The 20,885-nt window shown below is 40.7% G+C and overlaps 1 protein-coding gene across 2 annotated transcripts in view; it reads left to right on the top strand.

Moving 5' to 3' along the window:
- The first annotated feature begins 4,915 nt into the window (after positions 1–4,915).
- NBAS (NBAS subunit of NRZ tethering complex) overlaps positions 4,916–20,885 on the top strand; it is a 340,305-nt gene continuing 324,335 nt past the window's right edge. For both annotated transcript variants that reach the window (XM_082642209.1, XM_082642208.1), the window contains exons 1-6: positions 4,916–5,352; positions 6,681–6,735; positions 8,299–8,335; positions 11,008–11,085; positions 11,438–11,485; positions 15,997–16,040. In XM_082642209.1, coding sequence (XP_082498335.1) covers positions 5,236–5,352; positions 6,681–6,735; positions 8,299–8,335; positions 11,008–11,085; positions 11,438–11,485; positions 15,997–16,040 — 379 coding nt within the window. In that variant the 5' untranslated portion in view covers positions 4,916–5,235. The remainder of the gene's footprint in view (positions 5,353–6,680; positions 6,736–8,298; positions 8,336–11,007; positions 11,086–11,437; positions 11,486–15,996; positions 16,041–20,885) is intronic.

Raw genomic sequence — 20,885 nt, 5'->3', positions numbered from 1 at the left:
AAATTAAGAAGTTGGTTAGATGACCACGGTAATACATGGCAACCGAACTCGTATCTGTGACATATTTAATACCCCCTACCGCTGAGAGAACAGGTTGGTAGTACTCCCATCTCACATGTTGGAACTTCTGGTCATCCAAGACAGTTCATTTCCACTTTCCACCATCTAAATGCTCCCTGTGATGTGCTGTGGTGTGAAGGAAGGAGTGCATGACCAAGACCTGGAGAACTGTGTTTGAATTTTGAGACTGTTGTGACCTTGAAGTTTTCTGAGTTTTCGTTCCCTTACCTGTGAAATGGGGATCTGAATCTCACCCCAGAGCTTCTGTTTATTCACATCAGCAGTGGCTGTGAGGATGAAAGGGCTCTGTAAGCCATGAATACTCTCAGTGTATGAATTAATAATACTGTCAATGTATTATTAACTAATAACTCAACTCGGAAGCCACACTGCAGACAGCCATACATTACAGACTCTAAATTAGGTAAATCTGCAAAATCCACTGGTAGAAGTGGCAAGAGAGAAGTGGTTTCAAGGCATTGCAACTCAACTCAAATTAGCTTAAGGTGACTGTACTCGCTTGCTTACCTGGGAGGATGGAAGCACGCAGATGTCACTTGTTTCAGGCATGTTGATAGCAAATGAAGTCTCCCGCTCTCTGGTTTTCCTCTGCGTGTTGGTTTCATTCTCTGACCATGCAGACAGCCTTTCCCTCCATTGTGAGTACGATGGCTGTTGACAGCTGCCAATCTGTGTTCTTCAAACTTAGTGATCCAAAAAGGAAAGGTGCTTTTTTCCACCACTTAAATCTTTAAAATAAATAAATATATAAATTGCAGGGAAGAATTCTCTGCCCAATGCTTGAAGTCAGGGGAATGGGGCCCTCTGAGGGGGCAGACATGGATCAAGGAGGCAGAGTTTGGGGACCGGCAGCCCCACGAGAATTTCCTGGCTGAGGGAAGGAAGAGGCGGTTGGAGCAGTTCTCCAAGAGCAAAAGGCCTGGGCAGACCCAGCGACAGCTGTCACTGTGCGTACGAGGGAGGAAGAAGAGGGTGACGATGAAGAGTCTTGCTGTCCTTATGAACTGCCCGAGGTCTCTTCATTAAATCAGCCACTCTCCTGTTTACGGTCAGTGTGACCATCATCTTGGTTTGTCCAGGACAGTCCTATTTCATGCCTGTTTTCCTGGCATAATTATTAAAATCATCCCTTTTCATTTTCAAAAGTGTCTCAGGGACTTTCCTGGCGGTCCAGTGGTTGAGACTCCACATTTCCATTGCAGGGGGCACGGGTTTGATCCCTGATCAGGGAACAGATCCTGCATGTCGCGCAGCACGGCCAAAAAAAAAAAAGAGAGAGCGAGAAGTTCAAAAGTGTCTCCATTTGGACAGCTAATTAGTGACTGTAAATAAGATCCATTAGCTATTTGGCTTCAGTCACCCAACCCATCTTAAATCACTCCTCCTTTGACTCAGGTGAACTTTGATTTGCGCTTTGATCACGTCTCTGCCTTTTCTTTCCAACCCCAGTGCCTGATGGTCTCCATCTGGAGCACTTCTCAGGACATACGTATTCTTACCACCTTCTTCCGTATTACTGGTCACCTCACATTCTTCTCCTCCCAGGAATACTCTGGATTTTAAATGGTGGTGACGAAGACTTTATAATCTGTCTATCTGCTCCAAGCACCTCCGGTAGCAGAATCTTCCTTCCAGGAATTGCTCCAAGTTAAATGTCCAGTCACTTTCCAAATAGTCCTGTTTCTGCCTGTGCTTTTGTTTCTTCAGAATACAAGCCCCTCCTTAGAGGTCAGCCAGGCGTGGCTTTATGTTTCCTGTTCTGGTGTGCAAACTATGATGAATGGGGTAAGGGTGAGGATGGATAAAGCAAAGAACACAGCGGGATGATGGTGAAAGAAAAAAAAATTCTTGGTAATGCACTTGTGGTGGTCTCCCGCGAATACAGTCTAAGAAGGGAGCATCCTTTGTCAGCTTGGCCTGTTACCTCCCGGCTATGCTTGTGTCCATCAGGTGGAGGTAGAGAAGAAAATGAACGAAGTAGAACACAATCTCAATTTCTATCCGAGAAAGGATGAGCTAGGGAGAAGAGCTGAGGAGACGAGGCGCACAGAAACGGCAGGGGGCGCTGTGGAGGCCCCGTATGTTCCAGGGTCCACCCCCGACACTGTGTTCCCTCCCAGTGAACGGTGTTCCTACTCCTTCACCTTCGGCAGCACGTGATGTAAGAAGTGCGCCCTGAGGCTCTGCAACTTGCCAGCCCGAGTGGGGTGGGGAGAGGAGACGTCTGGTGTTTGCATTTGAAGATTTGATAAAAAGACACAGCTGCTGAGAAGAGAAGTACTTGGGGGAGACAATGTGTAAAAAAGGTTCTGGGGGGAGTTTTTCATTTATTCAACCAATAATATATATTTGGCCTCTGCTCTGTGCCAAGCACTGTTATCAACTCTGGGGATTTGGCAGGGATGGATATAGCATCTGCGAGATGAAAGGAAAAAGATATATATTGGTCTCTGCCCCTGGTTCCCGGCACAGAGCTCCTAAAACCCTTGTAATTTCTCTCTCTCTCTTTTTTTTTTTTTGCGGTACGCGGGCCTCTCACTGTTGTGGCCTCTCCCGTTGCAGAGCACAGGCTCCGGACGCGCAGGCTCAGCGGCCATGGCTCACGGGCCCAGCCACTCCGCGGCATGTGGGATCTTCCTGGACCGGGGCACGAACCCGTGTCCCCTGCATCGGCAGGCGGACCCTCAACCACTTCACCACCAGAGAAGCCCCCCTTGTAATTTCTTAAGTGGTGAGGATACTAGGAGCATCTCTTGTTCTAATGAGCTGACTGTAACTGGGCTCCCGGATGGTGACTGGTCACCAGAGAGACCAAGCAATGATTAGAAGCTTTGAATTTTTAGTTCCCCCACCCATCTTTCAGAGAGGGGAGAGGACTGGAAATGGAATTGATAATTGATCACACATTCATGAGGAATCTTCCATACAAATCCCACCGGTAGGGGCTTCTGAGAGCTCCAGACCGGTGAATTTGTCCACACTGGGAGGATGACGCACCCCACCTCCACGGGGACAGAAGCTCCTGTGCTCAGGACACTCCCAGACCTCACCCTCTGTATCTCGTCATCTGGCTGTTCATCTGTATCCTTTATCATATCCTTTAGCAAGAAACGTGTTTCCTGGAGTTTTGTGAGCTGCTCTATCTAGCAAGTTAATTGAACCCAAGGAGAGGGGCCTTTGGAATCTCCAGTCTATAGCCAGTTGGTCAGAAGCAGTTTTCTGACTGGCATCTGAAGTGTGTGTGTCTATGAGGTGGGGTTAGTCTTTTGGGACTGAGCCCTTAACTTGTAGGATTGATACGATCTCCAGTTAGATAGTGCCAGAACTGGGCTGAATTCTTGGACATCAGCAGTTGTCCAAGAACTTGTTGGTGTGGGGAAAACCTCCACACACTTGGTGACCAGAAGTGTCAGAAGTGAAGAGCTTTGTGTACGAAGTGGAGGAGACTCCCAGGGAAGAAATACATTGTAGGGAAGATCTGGATTTTCCCTTACACAGGTGGAAAGCTGACTCTTTTCCATTTTAGCATCTGTATGTATACAGGAGAGCACTTTGTTCTAGCAGAGCAGAGTGAAAGTGAAAGGGGACAGACAATAAACAGAGGTAATAACATATAAATTATATAGCATTTTGGGTAATGACAAGCGTTATGAAAAGAATGTAGAGTGGGTAAGGGAGATCTGGAGGGCTGGAGATCAGGGAAGGTGGTTACAAATTTAAACTGAGCGGTCAGGGTAGGCTTCAGAGAGAAGACGACATTTGAGCAAAAACTTGGAGATGAGGGAGAGAGGCAAATATCTGGTAGAGGAGGGCTGTTCCCTCTTCCAAGGAGAGGGAATAGCCCTTGCCAAGTGCTTGAAGAGGATGTGTGTCTGGTGTGTTCAGAAACAGCAAGGCCAGTGTGGCTGAAGGTGGCTGTGGAGCGGGAGATGAGGTGAGAGAAGAAGCGGGTGCAGGCAGGGGATGCAGGCTTGCTTTGAGGTCATTTAACTTTGGGAGACACAGGAGGCCTAGGCTTCCCAGAGGAGGGTTTTAATTGCATCTCTGCCTGATGCGTCTTGATGGATATTATACAATATAACTCCTGCAAGATATCTTCAGTATTTGTGTTTCTTTTGAATGTGACACAGTGCTAATTCCCTGGACACTGTGTATTCATTCAGGTTGCAATAGGCTCTGCTTACAGGGCAGGGCTTTCCACAGAGAGGCACCTGTTGAATGAAGGAATGAATCAATGAATGAACAAATGAGACTGGACCTCCAGGTAGGTCCTCAACCTATTATTTCCACTTTATTGACCCACACTCTTTCTGGACTTGGGTTCTAGTCAGCTGCCTGCGCTTTCAACTAGATATTTCTGCCTCTGTCTTTGCTCACCCCACTTCCCCCTACTTGAAAGGCTCTCACCAAACCCTCTCCACTTGATTCGAATTCTATCTGTTGTTAAAGACCCAGGATACACTCCACTTCCTCCAGGAAGCCCCTCTAGACCCTCCGGCCTTCGTTGCCTTTTCTGAACTTCTATAGCATCGTTCTTCTGATACCTTTTTTTTTTTTGATTTAAATTTTTAACTTTTTTTGGCTCTGCCATGCAGCTTGCGGGGATCTTAGTTCCCCAACCAGGGATTGAACCGCAGGCCCACAGCAGTGAAAGCGCTGAGCCCTAACCACTGGACCACCCAGGGAATTCCCCTGATACCTTTCATTAGGTTCATTAGTTCATACCTTTCATTAGTTCAACCTGTTGCACTGGATAACTTTTTGGTGTTTATTTAAAAACTGCTGTTTGCCCTCTTTCTATAGGTAGGCAACGAACACACAAATGCTAGATCTCAGGGATATGATCTATCACTTTTGTTTTATAGCAGCTGACTGGATAGGAGAGGTTCAGGCTTGGCTGACCTCACGCAATTAATAAACAGGGAGTGCACCGGGACCAGGACCTAAGTAGTAGCCCAGACAAGCAATAGGCATTGTCCCATGTATTGACACAAGGGTTAACCCAGCATTTCCTTTCCACGCCCTGTTAACTCCACCCCCTTCCCCGTGAACCAAAAGCGGAGCGGCCAGGGAATCTTGTCCCTTGCGGGATGCCGTAGGGGCCCGCCCCCAGCTGCTCTGGCTCCGCCCCCAGCTGCTTAGGTCCGGCCAAACATGGCGGCCTCCGAGTCAGCGGGGGCCGTGAATCCAGGCACTGCGGAGGGCGAGGAGGAGACGATTCTCTATGACCTGTTGGTCAATACCGAGTGGCCCCCGGAGACAGAAGTACAGGTGAACCAGGCCCATCCAGGGCTGAGGCCAGCTTAGTGCGGGCGCTGCCCCGGCAGAGCCACGTTGCAGTAGGAAAGTGGAGCTGGGTGGGCGGGGGAGCAGGACTCGGCCGCTTATGCGGTCGCCCTGGCAACGGTACCGTGGGCTAGCGAGGGTCTGGGTCCCCCAAGTGGGATTTCCTGGGATTCCTCCTGGGCTCCAAATTAGGATGTCAGGGGGCGGAACCTCGGTGCCTGAGGCATGTACCTCCTCACGCTCGTTTTGTTTCACCGCTCCTACTTGGAGGGTAGGCACAGCGTTGGATTCGAGGGTCCTTCTCATATCTAGACTGTTGGTGGTCCCTTTCCGCGGCCTGGCTAGGGCTGGGCAAGGCTGATTCTCATCTGAAGTGGGAGGATTTTCCAGGACCCTACAGTCCATCTCAGCATCTGCTGGGCTGTCGTGGAGCGCGGCATCAAACCTTTGCTCCTACTTGGGCCTGAATTGCGCCGGTTCTTGTGTATTTCAGTAAATAAGCATTTAATGAGTGTATGTGTGTGTGCGTCCGTGTTTCAGACACTGCCAGGCGCTGGGTTTACAGAGGTGAATAGCTTTTGTGGTACTTGCAGTCTAGAGGGAAGACAGTGGAGTAAACGTTTTTCATCGCCTACCGTAATATGCGCTGTAATAACAAAATGTCTTGGGGAGTGAAGATTTATGAGCTACGGACCCGGCGTTGGGTTCTCTGTTAAAAAGGGGTCGTAGGGGTTGGTAATCTGGACCTTGGAGTTATTAGTTTCGTAGAGAGGACCTCCCAGGCACAGAACGAAGAGTAAGAACCAGGAATCCACATTTATTCAACAGTTATTTTATGAGTCCCTAACGTGTGCCAGTCACTGCTTTTGTCTCAGAACACGCAGGAAGATCGGAAAGGACTTCCTCTAAAGATCATGGAGCCCAGCCCATATGAATTCTTATTTACAACATCTTTTCTGAGTTTCTTTACTGGAGAAAGTACTGATTCTCCTGCTTCTCTTTGTTTTGTTTCTATCTGTAAGTAGTTTTTTTTTTTTAAATTTATTTATTTAGGCTGTGCCAGGTATTAGTTGTGGCATGCAGACTGTTAGGTGTGGCATGCATGCAGCCGGCCAGGGATCGAACCTGGGTCCCCTGCGTTGGGAGCGCAGAGTCTTACCCACTGGACCACCAGGGAAGTCCCTATAAGTAGTTTTTATGGGGACTGGTAACTTGTACCCAGTACTCTGAGTATTAGCAAAGAAATATAACTTATTGTATAAGTATTACTAGAAAATTCTCAAATGTGTTTGTTTTTGTTTTTCCATTTGTAGCCTAGAGGCAACCGGAAACATGGTGCATCCTTTATCATCACAAAAGCAATTAGGGGTAAGTATAGCATATTTATTTTTCTACATATAATGATACAGTTAGCAGATAATTTTTTTCTCATTCTTATTTTTTTCTATTCCTAACTGTGCTGTTTTAGGAAGTTTAGGGATTTGAAAATATGTTCTTCTGAGTTTTAATGTAGAGCCTGATTAAAAGTGAATGACAAATGTTATGTAAGCTTTATTTTATAAAAAATGCATATATACATATATGATATATATGTCTATATAAATATACATATGTGTGTATATACACATATGTATGCATATGTTTACACACATACATTTTTAATGCGGCTTAAAGTATGGCCTGAGTTTAACCATTATGGATGTGTGCTGGAAGAAATGAAGAAAATCAAACCCACTCAGAGAATCTACGGACATCGACGGTGAAAAGAGAGTGACAGACCGTTTTAAGTGTTTTACATGATGTTTCAGATACATCTGTTTAGAGTCACTCAAATTACAAATTTGATTAACCAGGACATTTGTTTAACTCCTGACAGACTTTATGTATGAGCTCACAAGATCTGAGAAAGTATTGAGCACTAGCCGATTAAGCTGGTGTTATGAGGGCTTTATGTATATTTATTGATGCAATCCTTTACCAGACCAACAAGGTAGGTGCTGTCACGAATTTGTGTTTTTAGATGAGGAAACTTGCCCAAGGTCATGCATTTGGATTGACTACATTTCTTTCTGGATCCAAAGCTCATCCTTATTATACTGGGGAATTTCAGCTACTTATAAAAAGGAGGTTCAGTTTCAAAGGAGTTGAGTACTTGAAATTAACTCTAATTTTATCTTCTGATAAAGATAAAATACTTTTATCTTCTGTTAGAAGAAATACTAGCATGTTCATTATCACAAATGTGAAATTTTGAAAATTTAGGAAACGTACACAAGTAATAAAATGTGCAAAGTTTAGAGAATATAGACAACCGCAAATTAGAAGAAATAATTCCTCATTTTACCACCTGGAGATAATCTCTTTTCCTTCAGACCTTTTGCTATTGATACATACATAACCATGTACACAGGTTCACACATGTATACATTTTAAATGGAATCATATAAAACATTGCTTGTCCATAATGTGTTAAGAGATTTTGTTTCCCATGGACTTCCCCATTTTAGGCGATATTATTATTTTTTAAGTCTTCGCTATAAAGTGTAAAATGGTATCTTAACCTTTATACAAATACTTAGGTTTTAATGGGTGATTACTATGACTTCTACTCTATGGTTTTATTAAAGCCTCTTAGTAGAAATTTAGCATCTCAAACCACTTTTACTTGTTGTACTGTTAGGAAATACTTCAAAGTTCTTTGAATAACACAAACTTGGGACTTAATATAAACCAATATATGATGTAAAAGTTATAGTGTATATTAGATTATATTTATTCTTGTCAAGAGTTGTATTCTCCATGTTTTGTTTTGTTTTGTGGTGACTCAGTCTACAGTATATTTTAGAATTATTATCAATAAATCTAAAATTGAAAATGATTCCTAAAGAATAGCTCATTCATATTTGGCTTTGCTGTTTCTTTTTATTACAGATCGTTTATTATTTTTAAGCCAATATATCTGGTACAGGTGAGTCATGAATTCTTCAGAGAAACAGTATGAACAGCAAATACAAACAATATTATTTGTATTTATGATTTAAGTTTTCAGAATTGAATCCCAGATTGTGATATGGATACTGACATTCAGGTGAACCCAATTTATAAGATAGACCTTTCAAACATTTGGCCTACCCTGACAAGATCTCTCAGTAAAAGCAGGGTACTTTTTGATCCCTTAGTCATAATTAGGAATATCTCATAACAATTTCTGCTTTCTCTGAGTGTTCTCAGCCTTATCTTGAATGCCCACATGATGGATCTGTGCTTGTGTATCTTTTTAAAACCCTTTTTGTTCTTATTGTTATATTGACTCTTGTGGTCACTATTCATTCAGTTGCTATGCATCAGAGAAGGTTCTTTAGGTTTCAGTTCTTGGGAACTTCTTAAGTCTTTTGAATGTTAAGTGTGTTTTTAGGCCTGGCGCTAATATTCACCTTTAAAAGGAACAATGAAATGATTATTCTGACCAAGATGCATGTGTAGGAATTGTTTTATAGAATTATTTACCACAGATTGCTTTTTACTCAAGGACATCTAATCTTAAAAGCTCCAGAGATAATAGAGTTCTAGTTCTATAAAAGGGACCTTTGGCTCTTCTCTGAGGTTAGCTCCAGTGCTTTTCTGCTTTTACTGTGTGTGTGTGTGTGCATAAATTAAATTTCTTATTGAATTTTATCTTATTTTTGGGGGTGTGGGGTGTGATCGAGAACTGAGTGAGGGAGAGGGTAGCAGTGGGGAGGGGAGTGTAAGAGGTCGGCTGTTTTTCCTGGTCTCACCGGGCTACCCTTGCTAGTGCTGAGCACCCGTGGATAGGGATGGCAGAAGATACGTCTGTTTGGGTCACTCCTTGACAGTAAGTCCTTTTGTTATTTGTTAAGAAGGAGGACTTCCAAGAGCTCCCTCTGATACAAGCCTTGTCCAATGTGTAAACACCTTAAGATCAGGCATCAGGAGGTATGTTTCTCCCAAGAAGTCTCTTTCCTTGCATTGGCCACGTTGGTCAGAGTACAGACCATCAGTGAGCACACCATGAGGTGATGATCTCGTCTTCCCTGCGGTATGTTTCTTTCAAAAAGCTTGTAGTTGAGTTTTTTGCTCTTGAGTTTATGGTAATTGTACCTAAGAGGTTTCGGGGCCAATATTTCTTTCCAGAGGCTTTTTCTTTTCAAGTTTTTTTCTTTCAATCATGAAATACTATAAACAGACTGAGAATTATAGACAATAATATAATAAACCTGTTACGATTTCTGTCCACATCTGAATTAAAGCAGTTGATGCTTTTCTGCCGTATTTGCTTCAGATAGCCCTGTTTTTCTTTGTATGCAAGATGCTACAGCTCAAGTCCTCTCCCCTCGCTCTCCCGACCTTTGCCCCACCCTTCCCCTCCAGAGGGAATTATCATTCTCATGTTGATTGTATCATTCATGTGCATGTTTCATCTTTATTATTTCTGTAACTATCTGATGGCATTAAATACTTTATGTTTTAAAAATGAACATGAATCTACTGAATGTAAATTACTAATATTTTTTATCCTATTTTGTGTTTTTATTTTTTTTTTCATTTTCCTGTCCCCACCCCCCAGTCAAATTATTTTCTTTCTGCTTCTTTTCCACCTATTTTCTTGATTTCTTCATGTGTTACTCCTCTAATTTATCTCCTGATTCACGTATGGTGGATCATTTCCTTATATATTTTGTGAACAATGCTATCGTGAGCTTATGCCTGGGCATCTTGTGTCACATGAGTAAAGTGAAATCATGGTCCAACCTTGCATTCAGTAAAAGCTTGGGGTTTTGATTTTTTCATAGGTTTCATTCCCATCCCACCACAGACCAGAATTCCAGGCGGAGATGAGATTCTGGAAGGTCTCCCTGGGCCCATGGTGACATTTGTCTAGTTCTCCTTTCTCTGATAGCACTGCTGTTGGAGAGTCCTGGCCTTTGCAGGAGTCTTGCCTCCAGCTGCTGTCCTTCCTGTGATCCACAGCTCATTTTCTCTCCCAGATGTTAGCTCTCGTTTTGAGTTCTGTTTCTCTCTTTGTCCTGTACCCAATTCTGACTTTCAGTTCTCCTTGCATTTGTAGTTCTTGGAGATTTCTTTCTTGTGAGTTTAGCTGTACATTAGAATTTGTTTTTGTTAGAGTTGAGCCAAAATTTCTAGGTGTGCACTGCAGGAGGGGTTTCTTAGAATTTTTTTTTTAACATCTTTATTGGAGTATAATTGCTTTACAATGGTGTGTTAGTTTCTGCTTTATAACAAAGTGAATCAGTTATGCATATACATATGTTCCCATATCTCTTCCCTCTTGCATCTCCCTCCCTCCCAAGGAGGGGTTTCTTATAAGCTCATTCTGCTATGTTACTGGCACCCTCAGTATCTTTTCCTTAGAAAAAATAAAGAATTTATTTCATTGAACACATCACCAGGTTTTTTTGGAAATAGAGAAATGTATGTGGTCAAGTTTCAGATATCCAATTAGTAAGTTTTGGTTTTGGGTTTGCCAGTATTCAGTTTTTATATTCTAATGGGAAAAAATCCTTATCGCTTGCCATAGATCTATGTTATTTATAATGTTTACCTACTTATATGTGGTTTCCATGATTAGATGTTAAGTTAGCCGATGTGTTGTGGTTTCAGCCCTGCACCTTTTTTGCTCCCTGATGGACTGGTTCGTTTGGTTAATAAACAGGTGAACTGGCATTTGGTACTTGCAAGGTAAGGATGCATAAAATTCACATAATGTTCCTCTGCCTGGGTTACCATTTAAATTCCATTATGGATATTAGTTTTGGGGTCCTTATGGCTTGCAGTCTCGATTTTTATTGCATATAAATTCCCTGTGCCGCATATGATTAGTATTGTTTAAATGTGTTAATTCAACTGTATTGAATTATTTTGTATGCTTTTTGTATCTATATACTCATCTAATTATAAAGTCAAAAGTTGGATAATTAAAGATATGAACAAATTTGAAAATGATTTTAATTTCTTCAAATGATTCCATCTGTGGTGAAGACGGCTGCAAATACTCATATAGGAATTTGTTTCTCTTTCTCTCCCATGAAAGCAATGGGAAACTTTTGGCTGCTGTTCAAGATCAGTGTGTGGAGATCAGGTAACTGTTAATATTATTCATATTCAAAATTTCCCTTGAGAAAAGTTTTACCTAATTTATGAGAACTAAGATTTTTGAAGGGGGTATATTTAAAGGAATTTTATTATTAACTCACATAATTGTGTAAGGTGTCAAGCACCAACTTATGCCAATTAAAGGATGAAGGATGCTTTCTCAGAGTATGCCTTCTACTTCCCCAGATCACTCTGCTGTCTCCTGAGAAATTTTACTTTCTCAGTAGACAAAGGCATATCTTCCAGAACTCTGAAAATCACTCTTGCTTGACCAGTTACTGCTAAGACAGCGAAGCAGATGCTCAGGAAGGTATACAAAAAACAGAGGTTGCTTTACTTGTTGGCATAAAGCTGTAGATGGAATATGGGTTTGCAAAACACTGAGGCTTCATGTTACTTGAGACCAGTGATACTGTCTGTCCTCTTGAGGCATCAGTGGCATTACACACGTCTAGAAGAAGTCTCTAAGCTGGGCTTTCCATGTACTTCATTTTTAAGTAGTATATCAGCTGTGAAAGAAATAGCAACGATAGCAACTAATTTAGGAAAACTAGTTTATTTTCTGGGAAATTATCAGCAGGAAGCCAAATGTGTTGCATCTCTGAAAGTGGGGGCTGCTCCTTTCTCCAGGGAAGCCCTAACTCTGGAGTCTCAAAAGATAAGCACTGAGGCAGAAATTTCAGGATGCCTAGATACCAGTCAAAAGTTTTTTCTACTACTTTATTATTGGCTAAAACTAGTATTAATGATCATTCAGTTGTTAGCACACTGGTTTTAGCTTTCTGCTTGTGAAATTTCTTTTTCCATTTATCCAAGTGGAACTGGACCCCTCAACTTTCGGGGGAGTAGACAAGAGGGTTTGCCCCCATTGGGGCACCGACTTCAGATGGGAGGCTCCGTAATCCTTCTTAAAACTATCAGGATAGAAATGATTGGCAATAATGACAGCCTTTCAGAACTTCATTTCTTCATCTGGCATGGCTTTCATAGGCAGGGCCCTTTTCTCTAAGAGCAACAGTGAGCATCAGGTTGCACAGTGTTTGAACTGATATTGTTCATAGAAATGGGCTAGCTTTTCCTACACCATTTGCTGCAATGATGTCAAATTTTTTTTTTTTGAGAAATGTGCTCATCTGTGACTTCTTTATGAACAGCTGATAGTAATCAAAATTTCCATCTTCTTCCCATGAAGTGAGAACATTAATGGAATGATTTTAGATGTTAAGGTTGGAATGTGCATGTGGGGATGGGATTGATATTTAGGCTTGTGAAGGAGAGTTTGACAAAGGGTTTCTGGAACTTGTTAATAAAAACTAATGAAAAGAAAAAAATAATTGCTTTTATAAGAGCATTTGCTACTGGATTGCTAGTGTGTAAAATAATATTTATAAAACTTCTACATATATCCAGCTCTTTAGGAATTCACTCATGCATTTGAGATTAAGTGGGGAGGGAAGATTTCTGGGCAACAGAAGTGACACTCATCAAGATCTTACTCATCTGGTCTGTGATTTGCAAAAAAGCTTTGTAACTTATTATATTCAAAGACTCTGGTACGGTGAAGAGTCAGCTCTCTCAGGAAGCCTTACAGGAACTCATTCCCAATGGATCTGCCTTCCCCTCATTGGTTAGGTGCTGGTCCTTTATGGTCCTATAATAATTAACACATTTATTATACTTAATGATAAGGTAATGCTAACAGTGCTGAGCACCACTGTGTTCGTTTTTTTTTTTTTTAACGTCCACCATTGTGTTTTACATGTGTTAACTCAGTCCTTGCAGAAGGCCAGTGAGGTAGGTATAGCTATTCTCTATTTTAGAAATAAGGAATCTGGCACAGTATGGTCAAATAACTTGCCAAGGATTTGAAATCAGCCATCGTAGCTTCATTGTTCATGCTCTTATCTACAAATCTATACTACCTTTTGATCATGCCTTTTAGCCATCTATGCCCATATGCTTATATGTGGATTTCCCCCAGTATATTTAGGGCCACTGCTTTGCACAACTCCAGGGGGTGCCATTTGCTTGAAACTCAAGTGATGGGATTTGAAGTCTACAGCTCCATTATACTCTGTGTTCCTTGGAGGCATGGGCTGTCCTTTTTTCCTACCACTTGTATATTTCCTTGGCTGTAATAGGTGCTTAGTTTATGTTTAATGAGTAAGTGGTGTGTTTGCAAGTGGGACGGGGAAGCAGTTGCTGGGAGGGCATTACAGGGAAAGCTTGCCGACTTGCTTGGAGTTGGCACTCAGTTGATTTTGTTGAAAATAGACACCCACACTTACTTTGCAGTAACCTGAAAGGAAGTGTCTTTGAGCAAAGATGTGGGATGGTGAGCAAAGAAAAAGGGCAAGGTAGATCCCCGAAGTCAATGCTATGAATAGTGGCTGTGCCTGAATAATATTTAAGAGGTTTGTTCTCTCTTCTCTGTACGTGTCTTCTCTCCCACAGTGAAGAGCACATACAATCTAAGTTGGCTCCAGAAGTAATAGTAGTGGGCACCCAGTATTCAGTAAATATTTGTTGATTGGATTAGAATATGAAAGATAATTACAGTATCTGGGGTTATTATTCAATGTTAGGAAGCAGTTATAAATGTGAAATGGTTTTTGTGGAAAACATGCAAAGCTGAAACACACTTTAGTTTAGGAGACAGCTCTGCCTTTTGCAGGATAGGACTAGGGCTGCTGTTACCCAACTTTAGCTCTGTAGTGAGTGGCAAATGACTCTAATAGCTTGCTCTAATATGGCATACTTAACCTGCTTGTGTGTGGTGCTCACATGGGTGAAAAATGACTTGTGAATTGCTACTTTAATTTGGTGGTGGTTATGGATTATCAGTGGTTAATATATGTTTCTTTTATTCCTAGATAGTGAAGTAATATGTTATAAATATGGGAACTAATTAGAAACCATCACAGAATACAACAAAAAGCATTAAAATAGGGGACTTTTATAAAAAAGACACCTCCTTCCCCCAGTTTGCTCATCTATCTTAAGTGAATACATTCTGTGAAGTTTCGACAAAACAAATTTATGTCTCCCTCCCTCCCTCCCTCCCCTTTTCCAGCCAAAAGAGCAAACTATTATTTGTGATTATATGAAGGATGAAAGTAATGAACATTTACTTTGGTCTAGTTCATGCTAATTTATATGTAATGACTCATTTAATCTTTTCCCAAAGCTGTGAAGTTGCTGTTACTTATCCTGTGTTATTGAAAGGAAAATGAAATCATGTTGAGTATTTTGTCCAGGTTACACAGAGAGCTGAAATCAGGTCAAGTTCACTTCAGAGATCATGTCCTTTCTGCTCTAGTCCACATAGAGGCCTAATAGTCCAATTTCTTGAGGAAATTTATTTCCATATTTGTAGCTGGATTTTCTTATAATATTTTAATAAATGGCTAAAAATCTTAAAGAGTCTGTAAAGTTTGTTTTAAAGGTAATGCTTAGTTATTTTACAAATATTAGAAAATACAGTTAAGTAATTATGAAAGAAGAACAGCAAATTTTGCTGTCCAGAGTTGTCTACTGTCAACATTTTGGTGTATGTTCTTTGACACTTTTCTGTGTTGTGTAAAAATATATATATAGAGATATATACTACATATATATATGTAGATGGTGCTCTACATTCTATTTGATACCTTTTTCTTGATAACTTTTGAAAATTAATATATTGTCAGCATCTTTCCATGTCATGTATCGTAATAGCATAATATTTCATTGATCATATATAGCAAAATCTAATAATTAATCTCTTTATACTGGCTGTATTTTTCTCTTTCATAACTTAGGCTGCATTAATTGCCTTGATATCTGTGTATATCTGTAATTATTTCCTAGGGATAACTTTGTAGAACTTAAATTGCTAGATCAAATACTATGGACATTAAAGTTTTGGATAATTATTACTAAATTCTTTTCTAGAAGGTTTACCAGGTTTCATTTTTGAAGATATAATAATTAGAATACTTTAGTATATATTTCAATATCACAGATATTAAGTAGGTTGCTAATATAAACATGGTCACTTGTTAAAGCTATTAGATTGTTAAAATAAGACTTTTCTCCCTAAGTGATTAAACTCTGTAACATGATACAGACCAGTGGTTCTCAACCAGGATCAATCTGTGGAGCTTTGAACAAATATTTTTGTCTGGGCTCCATCCCAGATTTACTGCATCAGAGCCTTTGGGGATAGGGTCCAAGCATCTCTATTGTATTAAAAGACTGTGCTTAAAATCAATTATGCTTGTATCGCTAGATTCCTAATGTAGCTATGTTCCTAGTGAAATAAGAAGGTTGGAAGAAAACATTGTCACCAATGAAAGGGTCTTACTTGAGGCACAAAACCATCCATATGAGAGAAGGAATGATTTAGTGTTGTCTAGAGAAGTTGTCTGGTCTGTAAGCGTTTGTGATGTCTTATAGTACTACACAGTAGTGTTGTTATGGCAAAACTGTTGTCTTAATTTTACATATATTTTTCAGGTCTGCAAAAGATGATTTTACATCTATTATTGGGAAATGTCAAGGTAAGAGTTTCCAAAATATTCAAAAAATGAAAAATTCAAATCTGCAGCAGTTAATTTTTTTTTTTAACTCATTTATTGGGCTTCCCTGGTGGCTCAGTGGTTGAGAGTCCACCTGCTGATGCAGGGGACGCGGGTTCGTGCCCCGGTCCGGGAAGATCCCACATGCCGTGGAGTGGCTGGGCCTATGAGCCATGGCCGCTGGGCCTGCGCATCCGGAGCCTGTGCTCCGGAACGGGAGAGGCCACAACAGTGAGAAGCCCACGTACCACACACACACACACACAAAAAAACAACCAAAAAAAACCCCCCCCAAAACCCCTCATTTATTTATTTATCTATCTATTTATTTATTTTGGCTGTGTTGGGTCTTTGTTGCTGCACGCGGGCTTTCTCTAGTTGAGGTGCATGGGGGCTACTCTTTGTTGTGGTGCCCGGGCTTCTTGTGGTGGCTTCTCTTGTTGCAGAGCATGGGTTCTAGGTGTGCGGGCTTCAGTAATTGCAGCACATGGGTTCAGTAGTTGTGGCGTGTGGGCTTCAGTAGTTGTGGCTCATGGGCTCCAGAGCGCGGGCTCAGTAGTTGTGGCGCATGGGTTTAGTTGCTCCACGGCATGTGGGATCCCCCCAGACCAGGGATTGAACCCATGTCCCCTGCATCGGCAGGCGGATTCTCAACCACTGAGTCATCAGGGAAGTCCCAGCAGTTAATATTTCTTAAAAGTCAGAATAGATACTGTTTATTGACAAGGATTATTATGACTTTATTAAAATAATTTTAAAGCATCTTAACTGATTTCTATTCTGTAAATGTTTTGCTTTAAGATCTGAATTTTGGAGAGATTTGAAATTGAAACTGTTTTACAAAAGTCTAAGCCAGTTTTGGGATAAAGTATTTGTAAGTGTCTATAGTCTTTTATTTAGAATTCAATGCAGAAAATAATTTGTAGATATGTTTGGAGTTGGTCAATTATAGACTAGTAAAAATAATCTGGGATTTGATCATTGTTTGATATACGATTCAACAAAACTTTGCTGAGTATCATTTATGTATGTGAACCATTTTTCTGGGTCCTAGGGGTATGATTGTGAGCAAAAAGGCATGGCCACTTACCTCACGAGGCAGGTAGACCCTCAACTATATACTTACAGACTTTGATAAATCTGATGAAGGAAAAATACAGAGCAGAGTGAGAGTTTAACCAGGCGTGTGAGATGAGATTGTTGAGAAAAAGTGACTTTTGGAAAGCAACCTTAAGAATGAGTAGAAGGTAGGAGAAGACGGGGGAGTGTTTTGATCTGTGGGAGCCGTGTATGAAAAGGTAGGAGAACCGTATGGGAGGAAAATAAGTGGGTATTGTTAGGTAAATGCATCTATTACTTACGTTTTATTTACAGGACCTCCAGTTCCATTTGTCTGACCTTGTGTTACTTTAACAGTGGAGTAGTTGTAGGAATCATCATGATGATAATCATGGTCATTGTGGTGATGACAACCACTTGTCATGTCCTTCCTGTGTGCCAGGCACTGCATTTCGTGCTTTACATGGACTTTTCCTCGTTTACTAGGAAGAACATAGTCTACATATTTTATCTTAAAGCGGCATTAGAGTAGAGTAAGTAATCAACAGTGAAAGAGCAAGGAGAGGGGAGGCATTGGTAGTTTTGAAATCTACAAAACGGTGGTAAGACAGAGGATTCCCCCTGGCCGGTCTTAAGTTCCTGGTCAAATGCAACATTAGTGGCCTAGGGCCAGTTTCCTTCTCATTTTTCTCATTCTCAGCTGTCCAGATATGTTCAGAAGATTAAAAATCAAATATTGAAAAAATGTTTTCAGTCCCATATAAGCGATGATATTAATTCTATTAGTATGTCACAATCATTATTCTTATACAATTCCACGTATACTAGTGGATAAACTAGTAATAGAGTTCTTATGGAGTTAGCTTTACGTATAGTGTATATTGTCACTTAAAAGCAAATGTGATGTTTCCTACATATTTATATAAATTTACCTCCCCTTCTTAGAATCTGTTCCTTCTGTTCTGTTACTTGGAGAACCCTGTTCCCTCAGTACTCTGGTCAGTGGTGCCATTATCTGTACCAAGCCAAAAATCTAGGCAGTTTCTCTTCTTTTTCCTCCCCTCCCTTCTTTCTTACTTTGACAAATATTTATTTAGTTGCCACCGTATGCCGGACACTATTATCCTAGGCAATCTGTTTACGATGAGGAATAAGACATAGGTTACCTAGATTTAAGGGTTTATAGTCCATCAGTGGGGAGAGAGAGAAATAATTCTTTGCACTTATACTGAGTGACACAGTGGAGAAGCCTCACCTTATCTTAACTTCACCACGTCCTGGGACTCTGTTTAAATGGCTCTTGCTTCCTGCTTGTGCACTTGAGCCATCACAGCCCTGGTTCAGGCTCTTAACATTTTTTTACTTGGTTTCTTACAACAGTCTCCTGACAAGGTTTTCTTCTATGTGCCCTTCACTTATCAATACTTTACCCTGCTTGTCAAATTGATCATTCTGCATTGAGAATTCTATCAAGATTACCCTTCAAGTCTGGCTCCACTGCTTCCTAAATATTAACCTTGGACAAGTTACTTGACCTCTCTGAGCCTCAATTATCTGTGATACAGGCAAAATCCTATAGAACAGGTTGTGGAAAAACGATGTGAGCTAATGTATATAAAGGTCTTAGCATAATGTCTGACACACTAAGTACTTAGGAGGCATTAAGCAATTATCACTGTTACTAGTACTGTTACTCTGCCTAAAATCTTTCAGTCGTTCACTGTTGGCTATAGAATGCAGTTCATGTCTTCTAGTTCAGGACACGAGTCAGCCTGTGTCTGTCCTGTAAGATACCCCTGCCATACGTCCTGTGACCTAGTATAAAGTAGCTTGCAGTTTTCCATCCCCACTGTATTTTTCATGCCTTGGTACAGATGGTTCCTTTAGCCTAGAAGCTCCCACCTTTATATTTAATTCATTAGTTCTGCATGTTTTAGTTCAAGCATCAGCTTTTTTTGGAAACCTTTGTTTTCTTGCCCTCTTCCTCATGATTTGTGCATTTTTCTTAACGTTTCTGTAGGACTTTTTGTACCTATGTCCCTTCACTTAGCCTAATCTTTCCTTTTTAAATCGTTGACTTGCTTGTTTGATGCCTAATTAGGTTGAAGGCAGGGCTTCTGCTTTACTCAACTTTTTTTTTTTTCCATTCTTAGTGCCTAGCATGGTGTCTGACACATAGAAGGCACGGTTTTTGACCATATCAAGTGGATAATGGTAGTTGGGAACTATTAAAAAGATTTTTATGAATGAATCTATGAAAAAGTGTATTTGCTTGTTTCTTGTGAGTTAATTTTGTAAGTTCATGAGTGTGTGTGTATGTATGAGTATATATATACAAAATACATATGTATGTATTTTGTATATATATAGAGAGACATATATAAGTTTATGGGTAATTGTCCTGATATTCATGTTTTTTATTCCTGTTGTATGTAAGTGTGTATACATACCACAACTAGAACAATAAGGGTAGGTAGGAAGCCGTATTTGCTTAGTATCTTTTTGAAAATAAATCGAAGGGGAGTGGTTTTTGTGAATTTCTAAACCTTGGGGCTTTAGCATTTTCCGAATTTGCTTCCTATAGTTTTTTCACCAGCACTTTATTAAAGTGGACCAGGCTTGGCTTAAATAATGTATAAGGATCAAGAAGTTCCGAGAAGAATAATTCGGGGGTATTCAATTGCCTTTTTTCCCAGTGCTTCCCTTTTGTTGGGTGGGGGCTTGGGGAGCCTGCACTGGGCTTCTGAGAAGTGTGCTCAGAATGTTGGAGTGATTCAGACAGACAGCCCCTTTGAGCTTTGACATTAGACCCTACTCTGGATCAGTAAGTAAACTGAGAAATCTGTAAGTTAACGTGAAATTGGGAAGATTAACCCTTCTGTATTTTACACAAATTGTAATATTTGTTAGAGCTTTTACGGTGTACAGTTAATGTGGCAGCACGAGTGAGGTAATAATGCTTTGAGAACTAATGTTTTATTTTGTGGGCTTCTGAATGTGTGGATTTATGACTTTAATGCTGCATTAATGGCTTCTTTCCATTTCATGTAATGTGAGGTGGTGATCATTTGCTTATTATCTAACTCATCTTTATGGGAATAACTCTCATATGCCAAATGATATTGCCTGTGTATGCCTGGAGAGAAGGAGCCAGATTGTTGTTAATGTGTTTTTGAAACTACATATCATAGTCTGCAAACTGAAATAGGAGCTATTTGGTTCCACTTTGGTATTTTTCAGTTATTGTTTTATAAAATATATGCTGTTTGAGGATATTTTAAACGTGGATTGCAACTTGTTGGCTATGTTTGCCAGGCCATAAATAGTAATTCAGTCTTCTCTTTCTATCTTGAATAGTGACCTAAAAATAGCACATGGAATTAGACATTTTCAGAGCTGTACTATGTTAATCAGGAGATTTTTCTCGTATTTCTGACTTTGAGATACCATAAACCAGAGCTTCCTAATGCTGAGCAGCAGCTTGCCTAGTGTAGGCGGGCTGAGGTCCCATCAGCCCTCCAGTGGCCCGGTGGCCCTCTGACAGCGTGAGCTCAGGCTGGTCGCCTCCATTTTCCAGCAACCTCATCAATTTACCCATAGGTGCCATACAAACATGATTTTCTATGTGTGTCTTGACATGAAGAAGGTTGGGAAGCACAGACTGTTTGAAGCACCCAGATTTTGAAATGAAACATTTCATTCTTGAACTGTGATTCAGGAGCCTCAGGTTATATGGTAACTATTTCTTTTCATAACTTTTTTTTTTTT

This window comes from Mesoplodon mirus, assembly GCF_964341445.2.
Source record: "Mesoplodon mirus genome assembly, chromosome: 14".
Classification (NCBI taxonomy): Eukaryota; Metazoa; Chordata; class Mammalia; order Artiodactyla; family Ziphiidae; genus Mesoplodon; species Mesoplodon mirus.
The sequence above is the reverse complement of the archived record's forward strand: the minus strand, read 5'-3'. Positions and strand labels throughout refer to the sequence as shown.